Raw genomic sequence first — 12,508 nt, 5'->3', positions numbered from 1 at the left:
AAGAGCGTTGTGGACGCGACAGTGGTCAGGGGATGCGGATTCCAAACAGCACATGGAAGTATTGCCGTATAAAGGGGAGGAGTTATTTGGGGCTGGTCTATCGGACCTGGTGGCCACGGCAACGGCTGGAAAATCCACCTTTTTACCCCAGGTCACTCCACATCAGCAGAAAAAGACACCGTCTTTTCAATCTCAGTCCTTTCGTTCCCATAAGTACAAGCGAGCAAAAGGCCACTCCTTTCTGCCCCGGGGCAGAGGAAGAGGAAAAAGACTGCACCATGCAGCCGCTTCCCAAGAGCAGAAGCCCTCCCCTGCTTCTGCCAAGTCTTCAGCATGACGCTGGGGCTTTACAAGCAGACTCAGATATGGTGGGGGCCCGTCTCAAAAATTTCAACGCGCAGTGGGCTCGCTCGCAAGTGGATCCCTGGATTCTACAGGTAGTATCGCAGGGGTACAAACTGGAATTCGAGGCGTTTCCCCCTCATCGTTTCCTGAAGTCTGCTTTACCAAAGTCTCCCTCCGACAGGGAGGCAGTTCTAGAAGCCATTCACAAGCTGTATTCCCAGCAGGTGATAATCAAGGTACCCCTCCTGCAACAAGGAAAGGGGTATTATTCCACGCTGTTTGTGGTACCGAAGCCGGACGGCTCGGTGAGACCAATTTTAAATCTGAAATCCTTGAACACTTACATAAAAAGGTTCAAATTCAAGATGGAGTCACTCAGAGCAGTGATAGCGAACCTGGAAGAAGGGGACTATATGGTGTCTCTGGACATCAAAGATGCTTATCTCCACGTCCCGATATACCCTTCTCACCAAGGGTACCTCAGGTTTGTAGTACAAAACTGTCATTATCAGTTTCAGACGCTGCCGTTTGGATTGTCCACGGCACCTCGGGTCTTTACCAAGGTAATGGCCGAAATGATGATTCTTCTACGAAGAAAAGGCATTTCAATTATCCCTTACTTGGACGATCTCCTGATAAGGGCAAGATCCAGGGAACAGTTAGAAGTCGGAGTAGCACTATCTCAGGTAGTGTTACGTCAGCACGGGTGGATTCTAAATATTCCAAAATCGCAGCTGATTCCAACGACACGTCTACTGTTCCTAGGAATGATTCTGGACACAGTCCAGAAGAAGGTGTTTCTCCCGGAGGAGAAGGCCAGGGAGTTATCCGAGCTAGTCAGGAACCTCCTAAAACCAGGACAGGTCTCAGTGCATCAGTGCACGAGGGTCCTGGGGAAAATGGTGGCTTCTTACGAAGCGATTCCATTCGGAAGATTCCATGCAAGAACATTTCAGTGGGATCTACTGGACAAATGGTCCGGATCGCATCTGCAGATGCATCAGCGGATAACCCTGTCGCCAAGGACAAGGGTGTCTCTCCTGTGGTGGCTGCAGAGTGCTCATCTACTAGAGGGCCGCAGATTTGGCATTCAGGATTGGATCCTGGTAACCACGGATGCCAGCCTGAGAGGCTGGGGAGCAGTCACACAGGGAAGGAATTTCCAGGGCCTGTGGTCAAGCTTGGAAACGTCTCTTCATATAAACATTCTGGAACTAAGGGCCATTTACAATGCCCTAAGTCAAGCAAAACCTCTGGATCAACACCGCCTGACCCTGAAGCAATCGGACAACATCACGTCAGTCGCCCACGTAAACAGACAGGGCGGCACGAGAAGCAGGAGGGCAATGGCAGAAGCTGCAAGGATTCTTCGCTGGGCGGAAAATCATGTGATAGCACTGTCAGCAGTATTCATTCCGGGAGTGGACAACTGGGAAGCAGACTTCCTCAGCAGACACGACCTTCACCCGGGAGAGTGGGGACTTCACCCAGAAGTCTTCCACCTGATTGTAAACCGTTGGGAAAAACCAAAGGTGGACATGATGGCGTCACGTCTAAACAAAAAACTGGACAGATATTGCGCCAGGTCAAGGGACCCTCAGGCAATAGCAGTGGACGCTCTGGTAACGCCGTGGGTGTACCAGTCAGTGTATGTGTTCCCTCCTCTGCCTCTCATACCAAAAGTACTGAGAATCATAAGAAGGAGAGGAGTAAGAACTATACTCGTGGTTCCGGATTGGCCAAGACGGACTTGGTACCCGGAACTTCAAGAGATGCTCACGGACGAACCGTGGCCTCTACCTCTAAGAAAGGACCTGCTACTGCAGGGGCCTTGTCTGTTCCAAGACTTACCGCGGCTGCGTTTGACGGCATGGCGGTTGAACGCCGGATCCTGAGGGAAAAAGGCATTCCAGAAGAAGTCATCCCTACTCTGGTCAAAGCCAGGAAGGACGTAACCGCAAAACATTATCACCGCATTTGGCGTAAATATGTTGCGTGGTGTGAGGCCAAGAATGCCCCTACAGAGGAATTTCAACTGGGTCGTTTCCTTCATTTCCTGCAAACAGGACTGTCTATGGGCCTAAAATTAGGGTCCATTAAGGTTCAAATTTCGGCCCTGTCGATTTTCTTCCAGAAAGAACTGGCTTCAGTACCTGAAGTTCAGACATTTGTAAAAGGGGTGCTGCACATACAGCCTCCTTTTGTGCCTCCAGTGGCACCTTGGGATCTCAATGTGGTGTTGAGTTTTCTAAAGTCACATTGGTTTGAACCACTTTCCACTGTGGACTTAAAATATCTCACATGGAAGGTGTCGATGCTGTTAGCCTTGGCTTCAGCCAGGCGTGTGTCAGAATTGGCGGCTTTATCATATAAAAGCCCTTACTTGATATTTCATTCTGACAGGGCGGAATTGAGGACTCGTCCTCAATTTCTACCTAAGGTGGTTTCTGCATTTCACATGAACCAACCTATTGTGGTACCTGCGGCTACCAGGGACTTAGAGGACTCTAAGTTGCTTGACGTTGTCAGGGCCTTGAAAATATATGTTTCCAGGACGGCTGGAGTCAGAAAATCTGACTCGCTGTTTATCCTGTATGCACCCAACAAGCTGGGTGCTCCTGCTTCTAAGCAGACGATTGCTCGTTGGATTTGTAGTACAATTCAGCTTGCACATTCTGTGGCAGGATTGCCACAGCCAAAATCAGTAAAAGCCCATTCCACAAGGAAGGTGGGCTCATCTTGGGCGGCTGCCCGAGGGGTCTCGGCTTTACAACTTTGCCGAGCAGCTACTTGGTCAGGGGCAAACACGTTTGCTAAATTCTACAAATTTGATACCCTGGCTGAGGAGGACCTGGAGTTCTCTCATTCGGTGCTGCAGAGTCATCCGCACTCTCCCGCCCGTTTGGGAGCTTTGGTATAATCCCCATGGTCCTTACGGAGTCCCAGCATCCACTAGGACGTCAGAGAAAATAAGATTTTACTTACCGATAAATCTATTTCTCGTAGTCCGTAGTGGATGCTGGGCGCCCATCCCTAGTGCGGATTGTCTGCAATACTTGTATATAGTTATTGTTACAAAAATTCGGGTTATTATTGTTGTGAGCCATCTTTTCAGAGGCTCCTTTGCGTTTATCATACTGTTAACTGGGTTCAAATCACAAGTTGTACGGTGTGATTGGTGTGGCTGGTATGAGTCTTACCCGGGATTCAAGATCCTTCCTTATTGTGTACGCTCATCCGGGCACAGTACCTAACTGAGGCTTGGAGGAGGGTCATAGGGGGAGGAGCCAGTGCACACCACCTGATCCTTAAGCTTTTATTTTGTGCCCTGTCTCCTGCGGAGCCGCTATTCCCCATGGTCCTGACGGAGTCCCCAGCATCCACTACGGACTATGAGAAATAGATTTATCGGTAAGTAAAATCTTATTTTCTGGTGTGGTGCAGGGGGACTATGTGTACATTGTGCACTATTTGAATATGTAATGTGTTTTGATAGCTCTCCATGCGTTCACAAACTCTACCGTAAATACCCATACCACGCGCTGATGCGCACGACCGCAGGAGCGACCATACGCAAAGTGCGTATATGTGCACGTATGGCAGAACAAGTGCACGCGCAGTGGGCATGTGTGTGCAGTTTGTACGTGATGTGTGTTCTGCAATATTTTTCGACTTTGACAGTTTTTACATAATTTTGATTACTTATCAACTACGTACGCCATCCCCAGACATAATTTTTTCCGGTATTTACAGCTCCGTCATGCCTTGTCAGCGCAGTGGGGGGGCTCTGCTCCACACTTTCTGAATCCCCCTGTTTACACAATGATCCGTACGTTACCCTCTTGTGGACGGGTCTCTGTTCTCTACTCCTCTCCTCCTCTGGGATGGATGCAATGGGGACCCTTCATGCTAAATTGGTAAGGGATCTTGGGCACAATTGATGATGAAGATTGGGATCACATTCTGGCTTCTCCTCGCGGGGCCACAGCTTGTGCCAGATTCCAGCAGATACAGCAAAACCATGGTGTGCTGCAGGTGGGGCAGATATAACATTTGCAGAGAGAGTTAGATTTGGGTGGGTTATATTGTTTCTGTGCAGGGTAAATACGGTCTGCTTTATTTTTACACTGCAATTTAAATTTCAGTTTGAACACACCACACCCAAATCTAACTGTACACATGTTACATCTGCCCCACCTGCAGTGCAGTGTGTTTTTGCCCAATTGTGTACTTTTTGGGTTTGCGAACATCCCTGTATAAGGCCCATGGTACCTGTTTACACGTTGAACCATGTTGACATTCTAGTGTCCATAACATGACTGGATACCAACCTTTTTTTTTGGAGGAAACCCATGCAAACACAGATAGAACAAACAAATGCCACACAGATAACACCTTGGCTGGAAATGTATCCCACGACATTAACAATGTGAGGCAGTAATGCTAACGATTGCATCAACAGTGCCATCCCCAGGGGAGAATGTATTAATTGCTACCTGCAGACATAAAGGCTCAGCAATCTACTGGAAATTCAACACCTGATACTACTGTACTTCCTTGCAACTATTGGCTCAGTGAAAAGATGAACTGCTTCAGATAGGCAGCTTAGTGATGAGTGAAGGAAGAGGCAGATACGGATTAATGCTGCTGGGTGTGCACATGCAGCTGGTGATGGTGTCACAAAGATAAAATGCTATGTAAATGCCCAGCGTGTATGCACAGTGATGATGTGAACATCGCTGGCAGGAAAATAGTTCAGTGCATACACACGGAGATATTTTCCTGTGGTCAGCGATGTTCACAGGGGATGAACCACTTTCCACTGTAGGAGACTGCGGAAAGTGGTTCACTCGGACGGTAAAACAGGCTGACGGACGGCGGCGGCCAGTGATGATGCGGAAGCATGCATCAGCACTCACCGCTCAGCCATACACACTGGCTGAGTCTGAGCTCTAAGTAGCTCAAAATGCCAAAAGTGAGCTACTTTGAGCTCAAAATCGCCCAGTGTGTATGGGCCTTTACTACTAAATGGCATGATTTGGTTTTAGTTTTGCATAAAGTGTCTTGCTAGCAGTGTTTTATGCTTTTTTGTTTGTGTAAACATGTTATCGTTTAAGCTAGTGGCAACTTTATACCATGTAATAAAAAGCTTAAGGACTTCTATTTTGTGAAAGCCATCCTCTGTATACCTGTTTCTTGTCCATATGATACCATTATACACTGAAAACCTTATTTTATGATGAGTTTGCCACTGAAGCTTTTCTAGAAATCCCTCCTCTAGAAACCATATTTGCCTACTTTGGGAGACTGGAATTTTGGGAGTAATTCCTAGAGAGTAGACCACCCTCCCACATCCTACCCACTTCTCTTTATGACACAACTTGCAGCAAAACGCATATTGCATGATGGTATGAAAAGTACTGTGCAACTGGAGAAGGGAATGATAATTGCATTGCCACACTCTGCACTTCCCATTTGGATTTCCCCCTTGGGGATGTAAAACACGTTGGCAGCTAGAAATGAGTAAAAACAGTGCATTTTTGCTGCTGTTTGACCTTGTTATGCTGTCTGTGTGTGTGACTATGTATTTCATATACTGTGGTGCGCGCTTCCATGAGCTGTATGAAATGGTGGTGTTTCTAAGAATGTCTTTTGTTACGTTTTAGGTATGCTGCTTTAAATGACATGGGAGAACTCGAATTCTCGGTATACATGGTTTACCTGTAGTAGAGTTACTTTCACATCAGTATTAGGGGTCTATTCGTGATGCAGTGAAAAGAGTGCAGAAGTGAGCCTGTTGAGAAGTTGCCCATGGCAACCAATCAGCTGCTCTGTACAGTTGTATAGTATGCAAATTATAAATGTTACATCAATGCTGATTGGTTTGCATGGGCAACTTCTCCACTGGCTCACTTCTCCACACTTTTCACTGCTTGATGAATAGACCCCTAACTATGATAAAGATTAGAAGACACAGGGGCAGATTTATTAAGCTCGGTGAAGTGATAAAGTGGAAGGTAATAAAGCACCAGCCAGTCAGCTCCTAACTGTAATTTTTCAAACCCAGCTTGTGACATGACAGTAAGGATCTGATTGGCTGGTCCTTTATCACCTTCCACTTTATCACTTCACCGAGTTTAATAAATCTGCCCCACAGAAACAATATTCTGTTTATTCTCTTCATGTATGTGTTTTCCAGCATGTGAAACTTGACTGTTTGGAAGATGTCCCTAAACATGAGACAATAGTGGTAACAGCTGTTGTTGTTATTATATACTGAAACTTCTTTAATCTAACCATATTTCAGTTTTACTTCTCTACTGCATTACAGGCTGTCTTGAGGTCTCTCATTTTAAAGCAGTCCCTTTTGGCAGTTGTATACATTGTTCCTTTCTGTACTCCGTTGATTTAGCATTGGAAATGCATTCATTTATCAGTTCTTTTGTGACCCAATGATTTCTTCTTTAGGTGCATAAAGCTTGCTCTTGTGCATGACATGGCAGAGTGCATTGTGGGTGACATAGCTCCTTCGGACAACATCTCAAAGGAAGAAAAACACAGACAAGAAAAGGTGACTGGCTTCCTTAGACGACTCCTACATCCTGGAGTAATAGGAATACCCACACAGTATGATTGCTGCACTTTGCACCCAAAAGGAAGCAAGAAAAGACATGTACAGATGTAAAAGAGAATTCCTCTCATAACTAAATGTAGATTTGGGGAAAGGCTGTAAGGTTCTCATGATTCATGTGAGGTCAATTCTATTATTATTGTTACATTTATAAGGCGCCACAAGCAGTTCGCAGCACATACGGCACACATTAGAAGAATACAGGGTACACAGAACTTTACATTAACTGACTAAAACAGAGCACCATTTAGCACCACAATTCTCTGTACACACTACAGCTGAGATGTAAGGAAGCAAAGGTGTAATCTGCGTAGTATTAGGGACGGGCAGCCGTTGGAAGAGATGAACGCTTACGAGCGAGAGGAGATGCGGGTGTAGACAGTCGCTACGTAAGAGAGAGATGTAATTGAAGTGCGAGAGAAGAGGGCCCAGCCCCAAGGAGCTCACAATCTAGTCCTATAAAGAGGGTATCCTTGGTAGACATGAAGCTTTTTGAAACGTACTGTATATAACCTTATCACTGTTTTGGATTAATGTTAAACATTGTTGCAATTAGGGTGGATTTTGCCTCTGAAATATACTGTAGATTCACCTTTGTTGGCATCTTGCACAAATTTCCCCTGCTTCTCCAGTATAGCTTATGTCACCCTTATCCTATAACTAACTGTTGGATAAATGTACTCTACATAGATTTTGCTTGAGGTGTGTATCAGGCTAAAACTTGTGATAATTTACAAATCTGTTATATTCTCTTTAAAGGGTTTTATCATAAATATGACTTGCTTTTTAACCTCACAATTGCTCAGGATGCTTGGCCAAGTATCACTCTGCATCACTTTCTCCACCCTGATGAATTTCAGATCATTTAAAGAAAAAACGATAAATATAAGGTTTTCTTTTTTATACCATTGATGACTTAATATCTCATTTATAGTCCTTATAAAGGAAAATAAGCAAAATGTAAAAAATAATAAAAACAATCCCATGATACCTTCCCTTACCAACCTTTACATTTTTTAGCCCATAATATTTACCCCAGATAATATGCAACATACTGTATAATAAGATGCTTTAATTTACACAAGATGCTTTAATTTACACATGCATTATAATAAAGGAAGTATGTACATTTTTATTGCATGTGTTAAAAGGTTTTAAAAATCCTAGGATGTCGTACCCAAGAATAACTGCTCTGACCTACATCACTGGCGGTTTAGACAGTCTGGGAAGTTCTTGCAGAAGAGCAGGTCAGACTTTCTCCAGGCTTGCGGACCTTGCTAATCATGCTAACTGACTGTGATTTGCAGACATTTGAGGGAGAAGAGAAGACATGGGGGTAAATTTACTAAGATGGGAGTTCTATTTAAGATGGAATGTTGCCCATAGCAACCTATCAGATTCCAGGTATTATCTTCTAGAAGGTGCTAACTAGAATCTGATTGGTTGCTATGGGCAACATCTCATCTAAAATAGAACTCCTGTCTTAGTAGATTTACACCATACACTTTAAAGTGGTGAAAAAACTCCCAATCCTTTCTCATATAATAAAATCCTAAAGAAGTACTGTGTTAAAGCAGAATTTTGCCATTCAGGTCAGTGGTTACCAAACGCTACACCACATGCTTTATTGATCACTTTCTTAGGCTGTCCATGCACTACGTCGATATCGTGTATACGAATACACGATATCGACGCGTCATACAACCCATCACATGCACATTGTGCATGTATTGGGTGTGAATACGATGCGCGGCCCCGCGGGTCGTACATTGCATCACCTTATCATATGTGATGCAATACGATCAGTCGATCCCAGCAGTAAGCAGTTGTGAAGGTACGATAGATTGCATCGTACATTCTGTCGCACGCCGGTGAGCTGACGGTCATGGGACGGCTCGCATCTAATGCGAGTCGTCCAGGTGTTTTGGGCAGCATTAGTAGGATTGTGGGAATATCTCAGAATTTGTATATATTGTTTTCAGATGGTCAGATTTTCTTAATGGAAGGTACTGTACCTATACCATTATGAAGATTTGTCTCATGATGCATTCAATTTATATTTTCTGCAGCAGGGTACATTAGTTTCCACAGGGAAACATCGGGGTGTATAGTGGATCTTGATCCAGAGGCACCAACAGGGTAAAGCTTTAGGCTGTCTCAGGATGCCTTGGGGCCTCCTCTATAACCACACCTCCAGGCACTGAGAGCTCAGTTTCGAGTTGGTGCCTGCAGCAGCAGGTCACTTAACAGGGGGGCTGCACTGGGCAGCCCTGAAAAATCTTCTAGAATAGTTTTCTATTTCTAGCTGGGCTGTCAGCGCTATATGTCAGGGTGACACCTCAGCGCTGCAGCTCCATCACCTCCCAAGCGGCGTTGCATACTCCCGTGGCTCAGTTCCCAGGTACTTGCGGTGGAGACGTCCCGGCTTAGACACAGAGTCGCAGATTGCTCTCCTGGTTCGCGTGGCTGCTACGGAGAGGCAGTAAGAGGGTGCCCCGGGCGGGACCCGCCATTAAATCGTGTCCCATCCGCAACCTAGGGAGACGTCGCGGTGCTAGCGTGGACACTGTCACTGGGCAGGGACCCCACTCCCCTTCACTGGGGACATTTTGTTTGGGGAAGAGCTGAATAAAATTTAATTAGCAGCTGCTAAGACTGACTTTCTCCCAAATTCTAATCCTTCTGCACAGAAAGCAAAAGGTACCACCTTTCGTTCCTTTCGGCCTCAAGGGAAAGCAAAAGATTAGGCATACCCGAGACAATCTCGTGCTCCCAAAACCACCGAGCCCAAGGTAAAACAATCCTGGACGGCCCATCAGCCTGCTTCTAAACAAGACAAGCCTGCTGCATGATCGGATGGGACGGCCCCCTACCTGGGGGATCCCTGGGTGGGAGGCCGACTTCTACGGTTCGCACAGATCTGGTTAAAGACCACTTCAGACGCATGGGTGCGGGAAGTTGTCTCTTACGGGTACGCTGTCTCTTTCAAGAGACGTCCCCCTTGCCAGTTTTGCATCACGGTTCTCCCTTCGGACTTGTTAAAGGAGCAAGCTTTGCAAATGGTTGTCGCTTCTCTCCTGGGTACAGGAGTGGTTGTGCCGGTTCCTGAGTCCTAGAGAGGCAGAGGTTCTTACTCGACCCTGTTTCTAGTCCCGAAACCCAATGGGTCCTTCCGGCCTATACTCAATCTCAAATCTCTGAACAAGTTTGTGAGAGTGTCCAGGTTTTGTATGGAAGCTCTGCGCTCAATTGTACTGGCTATGGAATCCGGAGACTATATGGTATCCCTGGATATACAGGATGCATACCTGCATATGGGAGGCGGTCAAGATCCCGTGGACGGGATCCCGGCGGTCGAAACACTGACGCCGGAATCCCGACCAGCACAATCCCGATATATTCTCCCTCCGTGGGTGTCCACGACGCCCATAGAGGGAGAATATAATAGTGTGCCGTGCCCACAGCGTGGCGAGCGAAACGAGCCCGCAAGGGGCCGCGTTCCATTCGCCACCCCTGTCGGGATTGTGTGGTCGAGATTCCGGCGTCGGGATTTCGACCGCCGGGATCCCGTCCAGCGGGATTTAGTACTGATCCCCTGCATATACCTATTGCCATGTCGCATCAGCAGCCTCTGCGGTTTGCTATTGGTAATCGCCACTAATCAATTCCAGGCTCTGCCATTTGGACCGGCTACGGCTCCTTGGATCTTCACCAAGGTAATGGCCATGATGACTGCCCATCTCCGTCATCAGGGTGTCGGAATCCTGCTGTATTTGGACGACCTGCTGATTCTGGCAAATTCCCACGCAGTCCTCCTCGGGTGTGGTTCATCAAATCGACAGTATCTAGGTCGACAATGTTTAGGTCGACAGGGATGGAAGGTCGACAGGGTTTCTAGGTCGACATGAGGATTTTTTTTTTTTTTGTCGTTTTCTTCGTAGAGTGACCGGGATCCCAAATTAGTGCACCGCGTTCGCTCGCCATGCTTCGGGCATGGTGCCTTCGCTTCGCTCGGCACAGATTACCGTTCCAATCGTAGTTCACGTGGATCGTTAAGTATGAAAAATTTCAAAAAAAGAAAAAAAATGTGAAAAACTCATGTCGACCTTTAGACCTGTCGACCTAGCACATGTCGACCTAGAAACCCTGTCGACCTTCCATCCATGTCGACATAGTGACTGTCGACCTATAGTGGTCTACCTAAACATTGTCGACCTAGATACTGTCGATCTTCAGACCGGATCCCGTCCTCCTCAGTCATCTGCAACTCACAGTAACCTTCCTGCAAGCCCAAAGGTGGCTTATCAATTGAAAGAAGTCCTCACTGGTCCCAGCTCAGAGCATGGTGCACCTGGGGGCACTCCTGGACACACACAGTCAGTGGCTGTTTCTGTCTCCAGAAAAAGTCCGGAAGCTTCAGGACAGGATAAGATGCTTCCTTTGTCGCCCCAGAGTGTCGATACACTTGGCGATGCAAGTACTTGGCCTGATGGTGTCGGCATTCGACATGGTAGAGTATGCTCAATTTCATTCCCGTCCTCTATAGAGGTTAATCTTTTTCAAGTGGGACGGCCTACCTCAGCGGATCAGATCTCACATGATCACTTTGACTCCGGAGGTTCGTTTGTCGCTGACCTGGTGGCTACAGGACCAGCAATTAAGCAGGGGCCGTCCCTTCTGATTCCCCGACTGGGTCCTGCTGACAATGGACGCCAGTCTGAGGGGATGGGGTGCGGTGTTGGAGCAACACTCTTTCAGGGTTGCTGGACCATGGAATCACTCCTCCCAATAAACATTCTGGAGCTGGGGGCAGTTTTCAATGTGCGCTCTCTCACCCTGCTTCTGGTACAGAACAGGCCTGTTCAAGTACAGTCAGACAACGCCACCATGGTGGCATACATAAACCATCAAGGTGGCACTCGAAGCTGCATGGCAATGATGAAAGTGTCAAAAATCCTTTGTTGGGCGGAACGCCATCTGCCAGCAATATTGGCAGTGTTCATTCCTGGCATCCTGAATTGGGAAGCTGACTTCCTCAGTCTCCAGGACGTGCACGCCGGAGAGTCGAGTCTTCATCCAGAAGTCGTTCAACTCCTAGTGGACAGGTGGGGCCTACCAGATGTAGACCTCGGACCAGGGATTCTCAGGCAGCTTTCGTGGATGCACTAGCAATTCCATGGAACTTTCGACAGCCCTACATGTTTCCTCCAGTGTCACTTCTGCAAAGGGTCCTACGGAAGTTCAAACAAGAAGGAGGATCGCTACTTCTAATCGCTCCAGCGTGACCCAGACGGCATTGGTTCTCAGACCTGCAGGGTCTGTCGACGGGGCATCCTTTTCTACTTCCTCAGCGGCCAGACCTCCTCGTACAGGGCCCTTGTGTCTGGCCAGACTGGCTTTGACGGTGTGGCTTTTGAAGCATCACTCCTGAGGGCCAAAGGTTTTTTTGAAGCGTTTATCCAGACTATTTTGAAAGCTCGCAAACCGGCCTCTACCTGGATTTATTACAGGGTTTGGAATTCCTACTTCACC

The 12,508-nt window shown here is 46.9% G+C and overlaps 1 protein-coding gene across 1 annotated transcript in view; it reads left to right on the top strand.

The window, feature by feature from the left end:
* Positions 1–12,508, top strand: part of HDDC2 (HD domain containing 2) — a 131,663-nt gene that overhangs the window by 70,845 nt on the left and 48,310 nt on the right. Inside the window, exon 3 of the mRNA XM_063917272.1 lies at positions 6,814–6,916. Within this exon, the coding sequence (XP_063773342.1) occupies positions 6,814–6,916 (103 nt within the window). The remainder of the gene's footprint in view (positions 1–6,813; positions 6,917–12,508) is intronic.

Source organism: Pseudophryne corroboree, chromosome 4 (assembly GCF_028390025.1).
Source record: "Pseudophryne corroboree isolate aPseCor3 chromosome 4, aPseCor3.hap2, whole genome shotgun sequence".
Classification (NCBI taxonomy): Eukaryota; Metazoa; Chordata; class Amphibia; order Anura; family Myobatrachidae; genus Pseudophryne; species Pseudophryne corroboree.
This window is presented reverse-complemented; position numbering and strand designations above follow the sequence as displayed.